Below are 24,239 nucleotides of genomic sequence, written 5' to 3' on the forward strand. Positions count from 1 at the left end.
AAATAATTGGAAATGACCAGGCTTCATGTGTTTCTAATGCAAAGCTTTCTAGTGTATAATATTTGCCCCCACCCCCGCCAAAAGGCAAACATAGATGTAGAGATTTTCAGAAAGAGAGAAAGAAATAGAAGTACACTGAATGATATTGTTACAGGATAAATGCAAGCCAGAAATAGCTATAAATAGAAGGCATTATTTTTGTCCTCATTAAAGAATAACTGACATTCATGGAGTTCCTTCTCAGCACTGGTCTATAATTTATGTTTATTTTTACAACAACTATCAAAGGAGACCATTGCTGTTCTCATTTTATAGGGTCTGACAGGTTGAGTAGCTTTTTCAGACACACAGTCAGTGCAGTGGGGAGGCTGGGCTTTAAATCAGTTCTTTCAGGTCTGCCACACCCCCTTTCAGGTTTCCACGCCACCACGCTGCTGATGGGTGGTGTAGCATGTGAGCGGCCTTCAGGACTTGCGTGCTTTTTGAGCTTCATCAGGGAGAGGATGAATATTCCTACAGAATTTGGTCTACCTTATGTGTCTCTTCCAGCAAAATACACAAACAATCATAACCCCATTAAATGCACAAACCTACAAACAAATGCCCAAACCCACAAACAAATGCCCAAACACATCCCACTGATTTTGCAGCCCTGGGAGAGCAGCAGCCATTAATGTTAACATTGCCGTTCAAAACCCAGCTCAAACCATCAATGTCCCCACTCACCAATGGGCATAACTTCTTTAATGCATCCAAATTGTTCGTGAATGAGCAAGGGGGAGCTGTAGTAACGCCGAAACCCCTTTGGCTGGAGAGAGAGAAAGAGAAAGGGAAGGGCTTAATGTCACTGACGAGATGGAGAAAACCACATAAGAACTATAAAAATCAAACCAGTTGGTTTCTCTAAGAGCATCCCCCTGTCTCACTTTAAGATGCTGACTTGTCCTATAATTTATCCCTGGAGAGCAGGGATATTCAGGTGGCAAGAAGCAAACTACCCTCCACCCAGGAAGCAAGCCCCAGTCCCGGCCGTCCCTGTCCTGCTCCTCCTCCCTCTGCAGCTCTCAGTAGCCGCCCTCATGTCCCGGCTCATTATCTCCCAGGATACAAACGGACCATTATGCCTTATTTTACCACAGCTTATTATTGTGGTTTATAAAATCATAAAAAGGCCTGGGCATGGGAAAGCAGACCTCAGAAGTCAGCCTAAAGGCCCTTGTATGTCTGATGAGCTCTACCCAGAGCCACTTGCTTTGTGTTCTAGACTCTGTTCTGTTTTTGAGACCTCTCATCCATCGCTTCTGCCTTAGCCTGTGGAAATCACCATTGGAGGAGAAGGGGAACAGGTGAGGCAGAGGTTTTAGAGAAGAGGACTTTGCCGATCAGACTGAGCTGATGAACTCTCTAACAACCTCAAGTTACTATTATATATCCTAGTATTGAAAGAGAACTTAGTGGCCCAGTGCCTATGAGAATTCCAGAATTGTATCCAATGTTCCTGGCAGTGGTATCCTCCTTGGTTTGGCTACTGCCAGTGATAGAAGGTGGGTGCGAGGAGCTCTCACTAGCCCTCAAGGCAGGCCTTTGGTGACTTTATCTCCGACTGTTAAGACTTGGTACCTACTGATCCTAGGTCTTTTTCCTGGAGCCACAGATGACAATAGGATCCTTCTTCTGCTTGTCTTAAAATGTTTTGAAGACAGCTGTTGTGGCCTAAGTTTCTCTAGGGTAGACATTCTTGGTCCCTTCTACAATTCTTTGGTCATCCTAGTTTCATATATCCTTAAATGTGCTCTGGGTTGCTTATTATCAACATGTGGCACACTCCTGAGATGGTATGATCAGCCCAGAATGGGCCAGGGTTACCCAACCTCCCTTGGTTTGACCACCATGATTCTATCAAAGTGCTGTAAATTTTTATTACTTTTTCCACTTTTGAGAACGTGGTTAATCTCTATCCCATCCATGATACCCACTGAGCTGTCAGCCAATTCAGTACTAGGGTGACCAACCACCATAGTTTGTCTGGGGCTGGGGGCGTGGTTTCTGGGGTGCTTGATTTTCACTTTTAAAACCTGGAAAGTCCCAGGAGGTAGGACTTCCTGTGCTAAAACTGAGACAGTCCCAACTCGGACAAGTTGGTCGCCCTGGTAAGGACACTGAGTCCTTTTTCCATGTGGAACATCCATCTCTTAGGCTAACGAACCTCCACCACTGCTCTATTGTTTTGTCAACTAGGAAGCCAAGGTGGCAGGACAGGGCTTCTGGGGCTGCCTTTCTGGTGTCCAGTTGTCAAGGGTGCTGTAGGGGAGGAGATTAAATGCAGTGATCTCACTGGGGCAGGCAAGTGCTTGTGCAGGGGGTTCTGGGGTTTGGTTCTGGCACAAGCCCTTACCAGCTTGCCCATGCACCGCTGGGGTGCAAGGCCATCCATGCACTTGTGGTGAATGCTCATCTTACAGGCTTTGCAGCGCAGTCCATGCTTAGCGTTTGTTCCTGTCAAACATACAGTGAGCTTTGGTTAGGATACAACCTACTCTTTTCTGGTGACTAGTATGAAATCACTGAAAAGTGATTACTTCCATAGCCCAGGTAATTCTTCTTAATCTGTGACTTTTGCATGAACCTTTCAAAATGGGCAAAATATTATGGTCAATTCTTTTACCTTCTCTCACATGTTCTACATAAGGTGTCAGCTCTGGTTTTCTCCTCTCCTTTTCTATTCATTACTCCAGAAAATCTTAGCCACTTCCACTTTCATTGTTCTCTCCATTCAAGCTGTCAAATTGCAGTTTTGTTGCTCTTCATATAAGTCACTTGTTTCTGCTCTTCTGTATGTATTGCTGAGTAGTGCAAGTCCTGAAATTTTGCCATTTTACCTGAATTCCTATCACTGAGTCTGAGCTGTTGGATAAACTCTCTGAAAAGTGACCAGTAAAGGGGGGGAACAGATATCACACTGTTTATCACAGCTGATTATAGATACAAAATGAAGATATCTCAAGATATATAAAATCCACCCTCTTCTCCACCATTGCCTCTTCATTTAAACCACCATCATTCCTTGTCTGGACTAATTCCCAATTGAACTAGCTTTATCTGTCTTTGCCTTCCTCCAGTCTGTACAGAGTGACCAGGGTAATCTTAAAAATGTACTTGAATCACCAACTTCTCTTGCTTAACCGTCTTTCAGTAGGTTCTCCTGGCTTTCCGATGCTATACAAAATGCTCACCATGGTGGTGAGGCTTTGTATGATTTGGTGGGAACCCATTTCTAACTTTCCCTCAGGCAACCCCTCTCGTTCACTCTGCTCTAGCCACAAGATCTTCTTCAAGTTCCCTGAATACACAAGTTCTTTAATGCTTCAGGGTCATTACACATGCTGCCTTATATGCCTGGAATGCTGTTTCTATCACTCTTCACTTGTCTCACTACTCCTCATCCTTCAAATCGCTTGGCATTTCTTCCATGAAGCTTTCTTGGAAACATTCCCCTTCCACTATCTAAATTATCTTTTTCCTATTATTCTTTCTCACAGCACTCTGTCACAGTATTATTTTAATCATAGTTACTATTTATTTGAGAATTTGTTTTTGTCTGCCTTTTCCTCTGGACTATAAATGCAATGTGGCTAAGGACTGAATCTGTTCATTTGCTATTATATACCCAGCTCTCAGTATGATGGCCAATAAATATATATTAAAGAAATTAATAAACAAATTCATAGTCACATATGTATTGAAAGTGGTGATTGATTTAGGTAATTAATTGAAGTTGATTCATTGATGGTGTAGAAATGGCATTCAGAGATAAAAGAAAACTTGAAGATCATCTATATGTTTGATTTTATTTTACAGATGAGAGCCTGAGGGCCCAAAGAGTAGAATGATTTGCCTTGCGTCTGAGAGTTTCCTGCCTAGTTCTACTCTTTCACTGCATGACCCAAACATTTTGTCCCTTTATTTGGTTTGTTTAACCTACATTAAGATGCAGTTGGGGATAATTAGGTGATAAAATAAGAGAGCAAAAGAACCTAAAATTCAGCTGGAAAAAACAATGGGAAAACCCTTGACTGAGCAAGTACCTAGAAATCCTTCAGAAGGTATTACCTGAAAACTCCTTTTAGGAAGGCTTCATTTAACATAAAGCATGTCTGCTGTTATAACCATGGAAAGTCTAAGAGACATATGAACACACCATAAATTATTGTATATGTGTGCTTGTTCATAAATACTAGCTGGAAAGTTCTTTTTCTTTTAGAGTAACAACTTAGCTGAAGGACAGCATGCCTTCAAAAGACTGGATTTTGAAAACAATTACTTATTTTTTTTTCAAGTTAGAGAATGCTATTTGTGCCCTATGTGAAAATGTAAGTAAGAGCTTCAAAGAAGAAAGTTATTTCATTGTGTGATGGACTCTGAAATAGCACCATTATATATTAAAATATATTTTCCTTCAGACCTAAACATCATAATTTCAGTTTTTCTTGTCTGTTCTAATACAATCCACTGTTTTGTACAAGTCAGACCACCAGCAATTATTTGGTTGTAGGTGTTCCGATTTTTACTGTGGAATAACAAGAGTGATTGAGGAGGAAAGCTTGTATGCTGTGGCTCAAAAATAGTTCAAAGGAATAATTCACATCACAGCAGTGTTGTTGGTTAATGCAGCAAGATATGGTAAAGCTATGGTCTTACTTGTGCTATTACTAGTGACCGCCATCACAAAGATATCACTTTAATGTGACCCTTATGTCTCAATAGAGTGAGAAAACCGTGATTTTAAATTCAAATCTCTCTCATGCTGCCGCCTCTTTATACTTAAGAAAACTACTAACAATCTTGAAGCCTTGGCTGTTTCTTCATCAAATGGAGATAGTATTACTCTCATGGTTGCTAATGTAGTAATGGTGTCAAAATATATGCAAAGGGGATTGCACAGATTTAAATACTGGGAAACAGAAAGATGTCACTGGACTTTTTGCAAATATGGAAAACTGTCCACATGAGTTTCACACTTGTTCATACCAAGAGATAATATGCTTTGTAATTTTAACCCCATTACAATTACAGTCAAAGAATAAAAACTTGGTACAAACCCCAAATAACAAGGTTACTAGAAGGAGAAGCAAGAGTAGAAGAGAGGTAAACATATATTTAGAAAATAGAAAGCAACTGGAAGAATGATTAGAAATTTCGCAGGAGAGAGGAAGACTGGCTCTACAAATAGCAACTTGTAAACAAGAAGGCCAAGGACCTTCAAAAACTGTGGCATTTCAAAATTCTGAGAGAAAATAATTTTCAATCTAGAATTTTATACCCAGCCAAATTACCAACAAGTATGAAGGCAGAACAAACACATATTCAGATCTTCAAGGATTCAAAATATTTACTTTCCACATACACTATCTTAGAAAACTACTGAAGGATGTGCCTTAGAAAGACGAGGTAATAAATCAAGGAAGAGGAAATTGTCAGATCCAGTGCACAACAGAAGAACTGACACAGAGGAGAGGTAAATAATATGCTGTATGAAAATACTGTAAGACCCCTAGACAGGTGCTTTAAGATGAAGTAAGGCAGTAGACTTGGGGAAAGTGGAACTTAAACGTTTATTGATGTTTTTGAGATTTTGATATTATAATAGATATAGCATTTCACAGATATATGTGAGCATTCATAAAACACAAATATAGGTGCATGAAAAGTCAAGAAAATGAAAAAGGTGACTTTTAATTTGAGGAAATTAAAACCTGTGTAAGGAAGCAAATGTAATCATAGTACAATGCTTGAATCAGAAGTTAGCACTAGTGTATAAATTGATTATCTAATTAACACAATTATGATAAAACTACTTGGAAAGGAAGGAGCAAGGAAGCAAAGATTGTGATATAACATTTTTGGGAAGTTGAGAGCAAGGAAGAGGGGAACAAGCAGGGGATGCTAGAGGGGTGAAAGCTGAATCTTCATCTTCTATAGCAGGAAGCTAATTAATATTTGATTAATCAATAAGTAGTAGTAGAAGCAAAGCATTTAGAAATATTAAAATAATGCCAGAAACAATTAAACAGGTTAAAAGTGTCTGCCTTTCAGAGGATGAGACAGTTTCCACTGTAGAATTTTCAGTATCATAAGTATTATGTTTAAGCTAGTCTCATGTACTACTGTGACAAAAGAGCAAATAACAAATTAAGTTGCTGGAAACTGGGTCATATCAGTTCCTTGGAATGATTTGGTCCTTGGTATTGGAGATGCAGGAAAAACATGGGTCATGTCATCACATAAACCATCAGTTCTTCCCGAGATTTGAACTTCCGGGATAAATCTAAGACAGTTCTATGAGTTATAATACAACTGAAAATTGTTATGAAAGTTATAATATTCAAATGGAATTTTGAATGGATCAATGTGAGCCAATACAACACTGATTAACTATCAGGCACTGGGTTATTTTAGGAGCATGGTCTCATACACCATTACGGATAAGTGAGCTGTCCATAGAAAACCAAGTGTTGAAGCTCTAGTGAATGAAGTCTATACATAGATATTGGGAGAAAATATTGAAGGGGTATTCTCAATGCAAGTGTCTAAATCAACTACATTGGATGACAAACTCCCCCTTTTTTTTAAATGAAATTGATTACATATAACTTTAAAAAAACTGGCCATACTCATTTTGATAAGATTTTGCCATTGAGACATTGCTTAACCCTTAGTCAAATTTCATATAGTATCAGAATTAAAGATCAAAGGATGATTTACAATTGACATCACTTACCTAGAGAAGTAATATAAAGAATGAGTAAAAATGAACTTGTATAAAAAATGTCATTTTAGTATAGTACTTAAATAAGCAGTGAACAATGGTTATAATTGTTACTAACAGTTAGTTTGTTTTCAGATTGTACAACTATGGAATTACTCCTACAATTCATTTGATTAAAATTAATGTAAATTAGATAATAAAATAGACTACTGTGATTTGGGAAAAAACTTTTCAAAAAAATCTAAAGCTATGTATATAAAAATATGAATACCTATAAACAGATCCATAAATATTTCTTGGAATACATAAACTATTTATAAATAATTCAAAGGTAAATACAGACGAGATACTTCAAAGATGTTCCAGGCCCCTGTTCTTATAGGTTTAGTTACTGAACTCCCCTCAACCCCACCAGTATAGGCCATGGCTGGGAGAGGAGATTGCAAGGGATCAAGAGTGTGCAGAGTCTAGAGAGGGACCATGTCACAGAAGGGTCTCAAAACCAGAGATATGAAAACAAAAGCATAGAAACCCATGTCACAGAAGGGTCTCAAAGCCAGAATATGAAAACAAAAACAAGGGGTGAGTTTTCAGTGCCTGGGCAGACCAGAGGCATTTAAGGGCTAGGGATTATGAAAACAGTAGTAAAGATGACAGAGTTAGTAGTTTTAAACTAAAGTTATAACAAAACCTCTGCTAGATTATAAAAACAGGCATTATAATGCAGCTAACATTATTCATGGCAGTTTACCCTGAATATACACCAGCACAGGGAATGAAAAAGAATTATGTGGGAATCAGTTAAGAAGTCCTCCATGATGGGGACCCTGCCTACTTTCCTGGCTTTATTTTCAACACACGCCACTTGTCCTTTGTTTTACCAGGTCATGTGTGTTCCTGGCGAGGTGGCTGGATCATGCCTCTTGAGTGTTGCTCACACTGTGTCCTCTGCCTTTCCTGTTCTACTGCTAAACAGCTTCTCACTTTGAACGGCTAAGTATTTTCCAAAGCTGCCTGCATACACTCCCTTCCTCCTTCCACAACTACAGGACCCACCTCTCTCCTCTCTTCTCTCACTGTTCTAGAGTACCTTTCACAACAGGACCTTGCCATGGAATGGTGGTTTATTCACTTCTGGAACCCCTGCAGCCAGGAAAGTGCTTGGCACAAAGTACATTACTGTCTATCAGGAATGACCAGCCTACTCAGGCCTGGGCCAGAGAGGTGCCCAGGCTAAGAGAAGGATGGGGCTCCACTCCACGCACACTATGGAAAGAACTAGATATCTTCTTGTGGCCACCTGCCTCTGGGAGGCTTGTGTGCCTACTGGGCTCTAATTTGCCTGCAGCTCTTTGCTGTATGGGCTCCCACCTGACTGGTCTTGTCTTCCATACCAATGTTCTGGGGTGACTGCATCCTGATTTGTTGGGACCCAGAGCTCTGTAAGCTCCAGGTGACCCTACAGTCCAGGCCAGATATTGTCCCATCAGATGCCTACCTGGCCTAGGAAGCCAGCTGAAAGCTGATTCTGGGACTCCCTCCCTCTGTCTCTGACACCGTCTCTTCATACGTTCCTTGAAGCAGATGCTGACAACTCTCTGGACCCGAATCAACTTAGCTGTGCCCCTTGACTTTTGTCATTTTGCTTGTGGATTCCTCCTGGCTCACAGCTTACACTGGCCTCTACTTCTTCCTTCTGGTATGAATTCCATCATGCCTCCCACAGGAGCTATTACAGCTTCTGTGAATGCTCTGTCACCCCGACAGATGAGAGATGCCTCCGATTTCCGTTCCTGTGTTTACCTCATATGTATTATAGCCCAGAAGTGCCTGCCACTCTACACCTACACAAACCTATTTGTAGGCGTGTGTAAGCATAACTTCAGCCACGATTTCATGCACTGATGCAATGAAAACCGCCTGACTTCACACATATAAACAATGGCCTGAATGAAATCATGTAGAATTTTGATTTCTGGGAGAGAAATGCATACATTTTCTATCTTTAGTGCCATTATTAACAACATGAGTCTTCAAAATCTGAATAATCACAGAAAGATGTGAAGGAGTCAGTGCTCACAGTGGAATTAGAAAGGACGCATACAGAACAGCGCTTGTATTCCCATTACTCTTACACACTACTTCTCTTTGATGCCAAGGAAGGAGTTGGATTTCTTCTGCTGAAACTGAAAGGGTAAAATTAGAAGGGCATTCATGGCTCTTTTAGCTGTGACTGTCTCTTATGATGATAAAATAAAAATACAAGGATGTAACCATGGTCAGTGAGGATGGGGTTGGAGGGTTGGAGGAGAAAGAGCAAAGAGTTCTAGACACCAAGCATTATCCTTAGAAGATTCTAGGTGTACAGCTGTTCCTGTCCCGAACCCCCCTTTGGAATAAGCATTCAGATCACATCTGGGGTGGGTTACAAATAGGCCCTTATAGTTGACAAATGTGAACAGGAATTTTCAGGTTGAGCTAGCTGGCCACTGGAGAGACACGTGTGAGGGATCTGCTCTAGTGCCCCGTGCAGGCCCTTGAAAGCACGCAGAAGGAAAGTGCAGGAAATAGAGTCCTTCCCATTGCAGGCTTTATTGCCAAGCCCTCTAAGTGGGTGATTACTGATATGATCAATAATGTCATTAGGAGTCCAGGCCGCAAATGCATTAGCTGATGTAAGTGTACACTCCTGTTTCGAGTTTTGATATGCATTTACTCAGGGACCTATTTTTCGTTTTGAAAATGGCATTGATGTCATAGATACCTAAAAACAGTGTTCTCATCTTGGTTGATTCTTTTAAAAAGAAGAGTGGAGCCAGGGTGGAGAAGTATAAGTGGAAGAATACAAAAGTACAAAAGCAGGGCAATTTTACAACTCCTTAAAACTTCCGTGCACACATTGTATTATATTCATATGTTCGTATCTGGATCTGTGTGCATGCACATGCGTATATAATATAGAGACATCATGGTGGGATGGAAGAAATTGGGCCCAAGGGATGGAAAGGTTTAGATATTAGTCCTTAGCTCTCAGACCTTGGACGAGGCACTTGATCTCTGAGCCTCAGTCTCCCAATCTGAGAAAGGATGTTTTGAACACAAAATGGGAAAATCAAGGGGCCCTCTCTTTGGTAAGCATAACTCACCATGAAAAAGTAAGCAGTGATATGGCTAGGAGATGTACCATCTGCAACTCTGAATAGTGACTTTCCAAGGGCATGACTTTCAGATTCCTTCAGGCTGAACTGGACATTGCAAACTCAGGATTGGATCAGGTATGGCCCAGAGAGAGCACAGTCTACATTCTACACTGAAATCTCTCCCTTTATAACACAAATTACAAACAAGTAAGTTGATCCTTGTTTTGTAAAAGTTTATCTCAAATACATTTTGAACATGAAGATGACATAAAATATTAAAGAACTGTATCACTTATAGAACAATTCACTCCATGGTTCTTTTATAAATAAAATTCATCCGTATGTATCAACTAGATTAGTATTTTTATTCAAATACTATTTGAATAGTTATATAACAATATAAAATAATTGTATTTCATTTATGTATTACTGTGGTAAGTGAACTTTTCAGGGACTTCTAACAAACTGAAAGAGACCAAAAGGATGAATGTTCTGAGAGCCATTCAAACAAAGAGAATTAGAACTACTGGTTAAAGCCTGTGTGAACCGTCCGTGTGCACAGAATTGATCCCTCAGCTTTCTAAGAATAGGTCTACCATGTAAGGTTGGGCTTTCTTTCTCTGGAGACATCCTCCAGGGAACTTTATCAAAGGGCTATACCAGGAAACGTTTGAGAATGAGGAGAGAATATTTTTTAAAAAGCAAGACAAAAATGAATGGGTATGCACTCTCATTTACACTATAGACAAATGGGCTGCTGAGACATCCAACTTCACGTTTCAGATCAGACTAGGATTTGGGAAGCTCGGGCAAGGATGGTGGGGAAGTGGTCAGAACTGAGAAATGTCAGTTCTACCGACATTGGCGGTTCCTTTCCTTACTTTCATTTGCCGCTTTGATTTATATGGAAATTAGGGAGAGAAAAGAGGCTGAGGGCTGCAGAGGACCACGGAGGTTAGCCTTCTCTGGAGTTTACGCCTCAGGAGGGAGAGAGGATGGAATTACTCCCCGTGCTTACTCTCTGGGATTCATCTCGCCCACACTGAGCACGACACCAGTGTGACCACTCTCCACAGCATTAGAAGTCGTCATCTAGTGTAGTATTTTAAAAATGCAGTTTGCAGGCTAATCAAGTGAAGACATCATTAACAGGAGGGAGGCAGATAGCTCCCAATTCCTTCTTTGAAAAACACCTACATTCCAAGAATCTGAAGATTTTGGCAGCAGAATGGATAACTTCTTCAGAAGAAAATCCTTCAACAATGACAAGCTTGGCCATAAAGTTAGGAGGTTCCCCCCCCCGCACCCCCTTCTGAGGAGTTAGAATAGGGGCCAGAAAAGTTTCTCTGTAAAGGGCAAGAGAGTAAATATTTTGGGTTTTGCAGGCCACATGGTTTCTATTGCCTCTATTCAACTCTGCTGTTGTAGCATGAAAACAGACATAAATAAAGGAATCAAAGATTTTCACTGTTAGGAATGTAGGTCTTTCTTAAAAGCATAGTGGCACAAAGTGAACTTTTGGAAAGTGTGGGATACTCTTTGCTTTATCTCATTTTGTCTTAAGGAAGCTTTCAGGGGGAACATTCTGTTTTTAAATAGTGGGGGAAACCTGTAATAAGTAAACAAATGAGCATGGCTATTTCCGTAAAACTTTATTTATAAGAGAAATTTATATTCCTATAATTTGAATTCTTAAAATTTTCATGTGTCATGAAATATTATTCTTTGTATTTTCTTTCAACCATTAAACATGTAAGAACCATTCTTAGCTCAGGGCTATATACAAATAGACAGTGAGCCAGATTTGGCCTGTGGGCCATAGCTTCCCCCCCCACCCCAGTATTTTTTTTTTTTATTGTGGTAGAATTCACATAACATAAAATTAACCATTTTCAAGTGAATAATTCAGTGGCATTTAGTACATTCACCATGTTGTTCAACCACCACCTCTATCTAGTTCTAAAACATTTCATCACCGCAAAAGGAAACTCCATACCCATTAAGCAATTACTTCCTCTTCTTCCCTCCTCCCAGCTCCTGGAATCTGTCAGCCAGATTTCTGTCTCTATGGATTTACCTATTCTTGATATTTCATATAAATGGAATCATACAACATGTGACCTTTTGCATCTGGCTTCTTTTACTTAGTATGTTTTCAAGGTTTATCCACACTGTAGTATGTATCAGCGTTTCATTCCTTTTTATGGCTGAATAATATTCCGTTGTATATATATTCTATATATTATAGCTTATTATTAGAAATAATTATTATTCTAATCTGTCATTTAAGTAGATTACTCATTCTGATTTAAACTATTAGTGAATGTGGGATAGAAGGATACTCCACAGTATAATGAAGGATACACATCTGAAATGAGTCTCTATGATACTTAATGAAGAAACACTGGAAATTCTCTCTCACCAGTCCACCAAAACTGCTCTCATCAAGGTTAGCAGACACCATCACCTGGCTAAATCCCAATTCCTGGTCATAGTTCTTCCCATAATTGATCTACCAGTAGCATTTGACAAGGCTGCCCATTCTCTCCTCGTTAACATATTTTCTGTCTTGGATTCTAAGGTACATAGCACATCTACTGCATGGTCACTGTTCCCCAGTATCTTTGCCAGTTCCTCCTTTTCTATCCAACTTTTGAATGTTGGAGGGCCCCAGGGCTCAGTCCTTGGTCCTCTTCTCTTCTCTGTCTATAATTACTCCCTTGGTCATAGCACCCGATCTTACTCCTTTATATACTACTTATATGCTGCGAACGCCAATATTTATATCTCTTATCTAGAAAAGACTCTCAAACTCCAGGTCTACTTATACACCTGACTACTGGACATTTTTCTATTTGGCTGTCAAATAAGCATTTCAAGTTTCAGCATGTCTGAAATGGAATTAGTGATCTTTTTTCCTCAGCACATACCCCTGAACCTATTCTAGCTAGAGTGTCCCCATTTCAGTTGATGGCAATACCATTCTTCTAGTTACTTGGGCCAGAAACCGTGGCAGCATCCCTGTCTCCTATTTTTCTCAGGTAGCCCACGTGCAGGAAATCCAGCATGTGGGTACGTCCTCCAAAATATACCAAGAATCTGGGCTCTTCTTAATTCTTCCTGCTGTATGCTGATCTCTTACCTGAATTACTGTAATAGTCTTCTAACTGTCTTCTCTGCTTCAATCCTTGTCCCTACCCCAGCAAAGTCTGTTCTTCACATAGCAGCCAGAGTGACCCTTTGCAAATATCACTAGAGTCCTATAATTACTCTATAGAGTAAAAACCAAAGTCCTTACAATGGCCTACAGAGTTGCACAAGATCTTGGCCCTCCTTTCCTCTTTGCTCTTCATTCATCCATTTGCTCCACCCCACACTGGCTACCTGGCTGTTATTTACACAGTATGCTTCTACCTTAGGCTTTTGCTGTAGTTGTTTCCTTCACTTGGATGCTCTTTCCTCAGAGTTGTCTCACCTTTAAGTCTTGCTCAGATCTGATCTCCTCAACAATACTTACCCTGATCATCTCACATGATGCTACAACCTGCCCCTTGGATCTACAATCCTGATGTTTCCCACTCTGCTTTATACTGTTCTTCTTTCCACAGCACCTCTCACCTTAGAAAACCCATCCATCCATCCATCCATCCATCCATCCATCCATCCATCCATCCATCCACTGTCTCCCCAATATTAACTCTACAAGGGCAAAGATCTTTTGTCCACTGATGCATTCTAAGTGCTTAGAACAAAACCTGGCACAGAGGAGATACCTCATAAATACTTGTTGAATGAATTCCTATTAAATTGGAAAGAAGACAAAGATGCCTGATGTTACTATACTCAACAAGCTATTATTAAGAAAATTTAAAAAAAAATGAGTTGAAGGGATGCCAACTTTCTCCAAATAGTTCTACAGATTTACCAGAATTCCAGCTGAAATCTCAATGGGATTTGGGTGGGGGACTTCAAAAATGATTCTAAAATTAATCTTGAGGAGTAAATACTTGGGAATAGCAAAACACATTTGAGAAAGACTCTATTGTAAATCATAACAATAAACCAGGGAGCTATTGGTGCTGAACAAACAAAATAACCAATAAAGTGAATCAAAAACCTAAAAATATACTTAAGTATCTTTAAGAATTTAATGTTTGATAACAGTGACTTTTAGATCAGCAGTGAAAACAGGGAATTATTCAACACATATTGGTGAGTCACCTGGCAAGTTATTTGTGGAAAACACCGGATACTTAACCCATAGCCTATTCTGAACCAAAATTTGGATGGGTTAAGAAATTTTCATAAAAGTTGAAACTATTAAATTAATTGAAGAGATACAAATACTAGCTTATTAATTCTTGGCCCTGGTTCCCTGCTGGCCATGTGCGGCACACTCTGCACGTGCTGACATGAGCAGGAAGCTTTGTGTTCCTTTCTTGGAACAATGTCCTTCACGGCGTGGCCATCCCCTGGGTTCCTCAGAGCACGTTCTGTAGTAGAAAGTCAAGCTGCAGACTTCACAGACTATTCCACCTCAAGTGCCTCTGGTTGGAAACGAGAAAGTGCCCATTTCCCTTCAAAAGTTAATGGACAGCTTTCAATGTTTTATAGATTTCAAAGCACTTTTTATTTTTTTTTAAATCCAAGTTTTCTGAGCATAGTTTCTGAGCCTCTACACTATGGATATTTGGGGCCTGATAATTCTTTGCTGTGTGTGTGTGTGTGTGTGAGAGAGAGAGAGAGAGAGAGAGAGAGAGAGAGAGAGAGAGAGAGAGAGAGAGAGAGAGCCTGTGCGTTGTAGATGGCTAGCAGCACTTCTAGCTTCTACCTACTTAACGCAGTAGCACCCTCATCCTGAATTGTGACAACCCAAAACATCTCCAGATATTGTCCAAAGTCCTTAGGGGCAGGGTTGCTAAATAAATTACAGAAAGTCCAGTTAAATTTTAATTTAAGAAAAATTAGTTTTTAGTATAGGAATATCTCAAATATTGTATGAGATAATTATATCCCAAATATTGCTTGTGACACAGTTATACTAAAAAATTATTGGTTGTTTCTCTGAAATGCAAACTTAACTGGGTGTCCTGTCTTTTTATTTGCTACATCTTGAACTCCTACCTAGGAACCCCTACCTTGAACCCCTCCACAGTTGAGATCCATGGATGTAGATAAACAATTATTTTCAGCCTTCTATTACAGCTGAGGAAACTGAGGCTTGAGGTGGGGAGTCCTTGGTCTAAGGCCAATGGAAAAGAGGGTGCAGAGATGAGATTAGAACCCAGGTTTCTTGATTACAAATTCCTTCTTCATTCCCATACACAGAAGAACTGCTTGTCTTTACTCTTGAAATGCTGAAAACTGAGAGACCAGCAGGAGCAGGACCACTTGATATGGGGATTGTGCACCAAGGATTAGGAAGTTTCCATATGTTCTTTGAATTGTGTTGCTATTCCACACTTAACAGATGGAAAATTGAAGATCAGCTTAAACAATTTCCCCAGGATTACATAGCTAGTAAGTGGGAGAGCTGCAATCCTAAATCAGGTCTGACTTCCTCCACACCTGACATTGCATCACTGGCTGGTGTCCTTTAATTAATTATTTATTTCTTCCCCTCAAGCAACTAGATTTGACTGAAACCTTTTAGCTATATTTTCTGGTTGCATCAAGGTACCAGATTTCCATCACATTTGGAAATTGGGGATACAATGATGAACTGGTCAAGAACTCTTTTTTAAATACCATTTCAGACCAAAGCCAAATAGTGTAACCGCCTGATTTGCCTTTTGGATATGGTGCTTCCCATGTGAGGAGTCTATGAAAAGAATAGAGAGACAGTGACTAATCTGGATAAATCTGTAGGCTATCTCTTCATTTTATGAGAAATTAAGAGTGGACTGCTATATTTTTTCTTTTAAAGAAAACCTGGCACATTTTGGTTCTTTGTACTCCACCGGAAGGTGCTTCTAAGAATTATAATGAGTTTGGTAAAGAGTGGTGAACTCTCATTCATCCTTCAGTTCCCTACTCAAATGCCACATTCTTTATGGAACTTTCATTGACCTCTTCCTCCTCAGGTAGAACTATTGTTCTCTTACTTCAGTTTCCCTAGAACTTTAGGTTGGTGCAAAGGTAATTGCAGTTTAAGAGGTTAAAAATAATCGCAAAAACCACAATTACTTTTGCATCAACCTAAATATTTCTTGGGTTACATATTTACATGTGTATCCCCAATTATTTATAAGCACCCCATATTTATGAAGTATCTGTGGAAAGAATGAAATGAATAAGTAAGAAACAAATTTATGAAAATTTAAAATTAGCTCTCTTCTCTGTTATTTCTGTACTTCATTTTCTCTTTCCCAAGTACCTAAGGCCTTCTACATAGCTCTTAGTGATGTGCTGAATTAAGAGTGTCATTGAATTTAGTTAGAAAGATACCTTAGTGCCTTGCAACATAAAGGGTGGCCTATGGACCAACATCATTGGCATCACCTGAGACCCTGTAAGGAATGTAGAATCTCTGGCCCCAACCCAGATCCACTAAATCAGGATATGCATCTCACCAAGATTTCCAAGCAATCTGCATGCATATTCAAGTTTTGAGAAGTCCCGCCCTGGAGATCAGTAGTCTAGGGATAGCAAATACATAGCGTATGTGTTGAAAAAGCCCTTCATTTTGTGTACATGGCAGACATCACTAATCAATCACAATAATTATCTCATTGAGCTATGATGCAGGTTTAGAGGCTTCTTTGGGCAATCATTGGCAATCAATTAGTATGGAAACCAACTTGCCCTCCCATATCTAGTCAGCCCTCTCATTTGACAGATAAAGAAACTCAGGCTCAGAGAAGCAAAGTGACTTGACAAACATTATACTACTCCTTCATGGCAGAGCTGGTATTAAAATACTAGTGTCTAGCCTCTTGGTCTAATGGTCTTCTTGTTGCACCATGCTGGTAAATTTAGCAGACACAGCTCAAACTAGGGTTTACAATGACCTCTTTCCTACTATCCCCAAAAGGAGCCCTCGGTTACCTGTCACTGTCCTCATAATGTGGAGTATTAGAAAGAGCTTGAGCTTTTTAATCAGAGCAATACAGCTTAATCTGCTCCCAAACTCTAGATATCACTCAATAGTGAGAAAGTTTTCTGTAAAAGAGCAAAAAGGGGAACGTATTTCCCATCGCAGTTGAACTTCAGTCATGGGAACTTGATTAAAAATAACCCATCCTATCTCTCCCGTACTATGAGCTCAATTGAACAAGATGGTTTCTAAGTTTTCCGGGAAATTCACTAATATAGTAATTCACCAGTGACTTGAAATGCCATCAAGCAAGCAGAAAGGACCACTAAAAATTGTGAAGACTGCTGGGCTATCTTTCCCTCCCTATATTCCCTACTCCTTGCTATACTACAACTTTTCCAACCCCTTCTTAGCTTAAAAAAATTAATGGCATTCATTGTTTATAAATGCCTCTGTTGATCTTTCCTATTTCGGTTCTTGACTACTAGTGGAAAAACTCTCCCTAGTTCCCCCGCCCCTCACCCGCACTGAGCTTTAAAAATAGCAACAGGAGTTGGATTGGCTCAGGGCTTTGAGTTTGGAGTCCATAGCCTTTGCCCTCTGGGTCATCAGTTCACATTGTGATACCAGGGTCGCCAAGCTTTCCTTCTGTTTCGTGTGTTTGGCTTAAAATTCTGAGAGGCGATGCCCTCCTGGATGATCATTTTCTCATGACTATCTGGGCAATCTCTGAACTTGACACCCCTGACCCTGGTATTAATAATCTCTGCTGCTCTGCCTTCGCCTCTTCTCTAAGGTCTGCAGTTTTCACACTCTCATTTGCTTTCTTCAGAATTGTTCTTCTAGCTCAAGTCTTGAGAATTTGTGTTTATCCTCAGACCTCCCAAGAATGGATTGACCAATCTATGTCCCACTCCTTCTCTCCCCCCAAAGTGCTTTCCAAGGAAGTTGGCATTGGATTAATATTAACCTTTCATATATAAAGATAGCTTTAATAATAGTGAACGGCTTTTAAGTTTTATATAGTCCACAAAGAACATTCATATATATCACTTTGTCAGTAAATTCCATGAAGTGGTTATTGTTATTTTCAATCTCATTTGAAAGACACTGGGATTGAGAGAAGGTAAGTCAGTTGTCTAAGGGCAGGTGATCTACTAAACGCAGAGCCAGACGGCAAGTACCAGCCCTGACCCCATTGCACCATTCTGCCCCCTCTCCTGACTCTCTCTTGTAGGTCTGTATTTTGAGTTAGTTTGTAATGACCCGCTTGTAGATGTTCACCGGTACCATTGATGATGACTGTCAAGGGTAGTGAATGAAATTTCACCTTCTACAAATCTGATGGGGCAAAGACGTTACTTTCCCCCCTTTGTCAGCTACTAAAAGTTTTAGAATAAGCATCAAGCTAGGGGCTTGAGTGTAATTCTTCAGGCAATGAGGTAGTACAAGCACTCCTGAGAGAAGCAGTTATTCAATGTTAGTTTGTTTTAGGAAGAGGTCTGGAAGTATGTGTAAAGTTGTTGAGGAGGTAGAGATGGACAGAAAGAATATAATTTAGGAAGCTCTTGCAACACTTCATGTGAGATGTGTGAAGCCTGGACTGGGGTGGGAGCAGTGGGAAGGGGAGGAGGGGCCTGATCTCAGAGGAATCACAGAAGTAGAATTGATAGTTTGCTCATGGATGGGCTTTCTGGAGAGAAGGGGCAGGGAGGAGTCAAAGATGGCCTTGCAGCTCTGGCCAGGTAGCTGAGAGCACGCAGGTGCCATCTGCAGGAGAAGACATCAGCCAAGTGGCAGGATTTATGGGAGAAGGAGATACTTTGTTCCACTAGGGACATATTTATTTTTGCATTGACAAGGCATCTGAGCCCCAAAGTTCTGGCAGTTGAAGTGAGAGACTAGATCTCAGGAGAGAGGGCAGCACATGCCCCCCATGGCAGTAGGACAGGAAAACAGGGAGAAACAAAGAGCCTTGAAAATTACTACTAACCGAACACTGCTGCTTTGGGGTACTGTCTCATTAATCTTTATACCAACTCTATCAGATAGGTATTTTTTTTATTTTTCTTTTTAAAATGAGAGAATGAGTGCTCAGAAAATGTTCCTTGAAATCTCCTTTTCAAACAGAGATATCAGGCTGATCTCATGCAAAGTGATATAGTCCTGCATCAAACACAGTCAGGCTGGTTCACTGGCCCTCCTCAGTTTTAATAACATATAATTCTTGTTACTTCTCTTTATGGCATTATAAACAGGGTGAAGATGGTACCTGGATCTCCTATTGTAAGGGATCAGGCACAGGCTGAAGTAGGTATGAATTTTTTAAACCATAATCCTGTCATGTCAATGGAAACACATTTCCTGTGTGGTAGAGGTGGGAGTGTGGGAGTGTGTGTATGGTGTATACATGCACGCACATGTGTAAGGGTGTGCACTCACGAACTTGTTTGTTGTCATGTTGTTGGGGTGGGGTGTGCAGGGTAGCTATAGGCTTCTGGATTTTCTTTCCAGATAAGCTTAGCATGTAAAAAAATAATCTATGCTTTGTTTTTCTGATTGTACAACCAGGCAGTGTTTGATAAGTTACAGAAAGAATGCTTTAGTAGGATTTTGCCATGCATTTCTCTTGCCTCCATCCTCTACCCTTAATGGCCGGGTCACAATGTACAGGTAGCTCCCATAGACACACACACACACACACACACACACACACACACACACACACACCTCTTTCTGGTGCTTTGAGCCTCAGACACATACAGGGAGCTGTCCCATTTTTTACTACTGGCCCAGTTCTATCATTTTATGATGTGCTCTCCACTGTGGCTGCACAACCAAGGTGACCATTCCAAAGTAGGTCAGTGGATCATTCCCTGTTATGGCCACTGAATGGAAGTGCAGTCTACACATTTCCCAACAGGTCTTTATCTCCCTGTATTTATAATTGGAGATCTTATTCCTGTAGAGCTCTAGCCTCCAAACACAGAGCTAATCGTGGGTCCAAAGGCAGGCAGCCTCTCTACATTCGTCTGTCATGGCTTGGGCTGAATCTCAAGCAGGAAGGCTTGAATCAGCAATAGCACAGTCAGGACAAAGTTTTGCAGCTTCAAGTTTAGGAACCCTCACAGTGTATCCAGGACTCACAGTGCCTACTCTCTGTCCACCCAAACTCCACCTTCAATGATTTCTGCTCCTTTCCTTCTGCCCTGGGCACCATTTTTATTTCTTGGTTGATGGGACAGGGAGAAAATATATGAAGCCCAGTGGGTCTTGGAAGAACATGGAAATATATATATTCAGAATATATTTGCTATGATATTACTAAATAGCATCTAGCTGGTGACTTATAGGGAATAACTAAAAATTTAACAAAAAACCACCTTAAATGATCGTTATTTCCTTTCTGGTCAGTTATATATGCAGTGAAAATAGTTTCCTGTATTGTCATTTCTTTCTGCTAAAGTATGGTCTTAAAAGGCTCCCAAAATACAAATCTCTTCTTTGGGGCGCAAAAAAACCCACTTATTTTTCTGAAAGATCCCTTCTATGCCATGATTCAGGAAATCAACAAAGCACTTGCAAGTATCATGATCTGTAATTTAATAAGAGGGACAGTCTCTTTCCTTTGGCTGACTTTTTTTTTTTTTTTTTTTACAATTTTACCCAAATCTGACCATGTAAGACTTTGGTCAATTACTAGTAAAATAAACAGTTCACAGGAATGAAGTTCTGCATTTTCTTTCTGACATTGATAAGATAGCAGTAGTGTCTGGCAACTTGGGAAGATTTTATTTTCTGGAAAGCTGTACGCATATAAAGATTCTCTTTTCAGAACTTGGTCCCTTTCTTATTCTTAATAGTCATGAGATGTTTAATGATGGGGTGGAGGAGGGAGGCAGGGTCCATGTCTTCCTAACATCACCATATGTGTGCATTAGGAAAAACAGAATTAGGAACATATGCAGAAGTGTGACCGGCATCATTGAGACTAACCAGACTCTGACAGTTCCTTTGGCTTCCTGACTTCCCCAAACTGGTCCCCCAGATGGGGTTCAGCTATTCTCCCATCAGTGGTCTGGCTGCAGGACATCCCAGCCTGATCAACTGGATGAGGGTAGGGGATGGGATGCCCTTGGGAGGCCAGTGAGAGCATCCTGAGGCCTATTAGACATACCTTGTCCTCTGAACACTGCAGAGTATTGTGGAGGGAGGCCCAACAGGTTTCAGCTTAAAGTGGCAGGAACTCCTTTTTACCTCTTCCAGTTTCTATATAACTTTTGTTCCCTTTCCTTTCGCTACCTCTTAGTCGCCTCACTTGAATTTATGATGATGTTAGATATCGGCACAGGGCCTGGCACTCGGTGTTTAATGGATAATTTATTATGGGGATTATCCAGAGTTCCTCCTTCTTAATTCTGAATATTTTGCTTTGTGTACAATAAACATAATCAGAATCATAATTCTGATAAAATATTTCTCATTGGCTAAGCATTCATTCACTCAACAAATTCATTTTGAACAACTAACTATTACAGAATCGGTGCTGGCTTAGTGCTAAGGATACTACAGTGAACACGACACATCATAGCCTCTGCCCTCTGGACTCTATGCTGTCACATTTGCCATGTGACGGTATTACATAACCTATTGTCTTTACTCATTTCAAAAATGCCATAAGAGAAGACATATTTTGAAGGGTTATGTACTATGTCGAAAAAGACAATTATAGACAACATCTGCTTTTGGCTGACAATAAAATACAAGAGAACCATATATAATGATAAATGAGTCAAAAGAAGAAATTTAAAAAAATATCTGGGTAAGTGGGGAGGGGGGTGGTAGAAGAGTGTAAAGGGGGTCAAATATATGGTGATGGAAGGAGAACTGACTCTGGGTGGTGAGCACACAATGTAATATACAGATGATGTGTTATAGAAATGTACACTTGGATTAAATTAAATAAATTTAATTTAAAAAAACATGGGAGAATTCATGGGAAATATAGGGAAGCAGAAAATAAAATTTCACAATCAAAATGCCTTTTAGGGGTAGTGGAGGATATGACAGATGATTTAATTATTATCATAAAGCAGCAGTTCCCAATCTTTCGATTTCATGGACTAATATGGAAGGGGACAATGTGCTACTAGCTTCAGCAAAAGCAAAGTGGGCAAGAACATAAAACCACAGAATATGGCTGAGGGACATGAAGTGGAAGCTGCCAGAAGCCCTGAGTTGGATTCTGCACCAATCAGCCCCAATCTGTAAGAGATTCATTAGCCAAGCAAGTGTGGCCCATGGCAATTTCCTCCCCATGCCTTTGGTGCTCGTGCTCACTTCTTGAAAAATATTACTGCAAATATACACTGAATAACTGAGAAAGAAGGCAAAAATAAGAGCTTAAGAGTGGAGATGCTATGTAATAGTAGAACTGGTGGTAAATATGGAAATCAGAACTAGAAATGTCTAAATAGATATATAAATCTTGTTATAAAATATACACATATCTTAAGATTTATTCTCAAAGGTCTGAATTGCAAAACATTGGAATAACAATAAAAATCTGGACTGACAAGAGTGCTATATTTAATTTGCAAAAAAAGGAGTAGAAATACTATTGGTGGCGAGGTAGGAGTTGGGATTAAAAGTGTTGTGAGCTTATCTGGAATAACAGAGGCGTCAAAATATAATATTTATTTTTACTTTTTTATAACTTGAGAAATGTAGAATAGTGTTTTTTGAAAACCTCATTAGGAGAAGAATATATTATACATCTTCCAAAACACAGGAGGTTAGAATAGGAAAGAACACATAAACCAGACACTGCTACCACACACACACACACAATGTGAGAAAACGAGAAACATAAAATAGAAATCATGTAGTAATAGACAGAAGGAAAGCCAAATATTTCACTCATAGCAAATAATGCAAATCTATAATCCTCTTCTGTTTAAGAGTGAAAATTCAGGTTGAGGGAAAGGAGGAATCTAAGATGCAATGAAGTATATTTTCAAAAGAAGCACTTAGACAACATGACAAGCAAAGGTGTAAAGTTAAAGTCATATCAGGCAAACATTTAAAAAACCAAGTTGGAAGATTATCACAGTGGGATTCATGACAAAAATATTAAACAGGATAGGATGTCATTTTATTTGATAGGGATATAATTTACAATGAAGATACCCCTGTGATGTGCCTTTGTACACTGAGTAATTCTGCATTAAATTGTGCAACACAAATGAAGAGAAAGATGACAGATGAGAAAACCGAGCTGTGTCAAGCTTCCTTTTGGGCAGACTTGAGTCTGCCCAAGGGTAGCCCTTGGGCAGCCTGGATAAACTTGGGAATGACTTTCAGAAGAATTAAAGATTCTTCCATGTTTTCCTCCTATATTGCTTTTAATTCACTTCTATTTCTGTTGGTTAGTATTTGAAGGCAGACTATGTTCTTTTCCCACTCACTAATTACTATTTTTAAATGCTCGTTAAGTGCCAGGTGTGTGCTGAGCTAGCTGCTGTGGGAATAGACACATAAGTTAGAGCTGACTGTGTCTTCAAGTAGCTCACCAAAGTCTAATCTGTTTGGGAAGTGGCATGCAAGTTCAGAGAAAACAAGTGGTCACCCAAGAACTGGAGAAAGCATATTAATTGGGTCTTTATACATGTGGGACTGGGATAGATGGAGAGATGGAACAGGAAGGAAAGGTATCCCATATGTTCCAGAAGGAAGAGCAAAACACTAGGGCACAGAAAAATGGGCTCGGAAAATAATATTAGGACCTTCCACACGGAATAGGATGTCTGAGGGAGTGTGGGGAGAAATACAGTAACACCGGTAGTCCTCTCCACCTCCTCTCATCCTGTCTTCTCTTGTGGCAGCAGGTCAAGGATTTTCACATTTTCAAAGTGATGACATGCTGGTCCCATGTTCTGCCCCAGAGCATAACTAGCCCCTAACAGGCATTGCTTCCATTTCTGTGTGAGACTTTAAGATACGTCCTTCCTTGGAGCTCACCAACATCCATTTCTATTCCATCTTTGCTGGAAGGCATACGGTTTACTTTTTCATTTATGTAATTTGCAGTGAGAGATTTCTTAAAATAAACATTACATGGCAGCAGGCATTATTTTTCAGGAAACTAATAGAAGATGGTGGCTTAAAAGTATTTTGTGTCCCTTTAATTGAACGGTGCTGGGTATAATATTTTCTGGGAACACTGGGCCTGAATCGACATCTCAATAACTCTTTAATGAATTTGCTTTTGCAGGCATTGGAAAGGCTTTGTGAATGA

At 39.9% G+C, this 24,239-nt stretch overlaps 1 protein-coding gene across 3 annotated transcripts in view; it reads right to left on the bottom strand.

Moving 5' to 3' along the window:
• Positions 1-24,239, bottom strand: part of STAC (SH3 and cysteine rich domain) — a 135,373-nt gene that overhangs the window by 49,313 nt on the left and 61,821 nt on the right. For all 3 annotated transcript variants that reach the window (XM_019727663.3, XM_074312639.2, XM_074312640.2), the window contains exons 3-4: positions 2,396-2,496; positions 727-808 (exon numbers count right to left, since the gene is read on the bottom strand). In XM_019727663.3, coding sequence (XP_019583222.3) covers positions 727-808; positions 2,396-2,496 — 183 coding nt within the window. The remainder of the gene's footprint in view (positions 1-726; positions 809-2,395; positions 2,497-24,239) is intronic.

The sequence above is a fragment of the Rhinolophus sinicus genome, chromosome 5 (assembly GCF_057876585.1).
Source record: "Rhinolophus sinicus isolate RSI-liver-muscle chromosome 5, RSI-T2T, whole genome shotgun sequence".
Taxonomy (NCBI): Eukaryota; Metazoa; Chordata; class Mammalia; order Chiroptera; family Rhinolophidae; genus Rhinolophus; species Rhinolophus sinicus.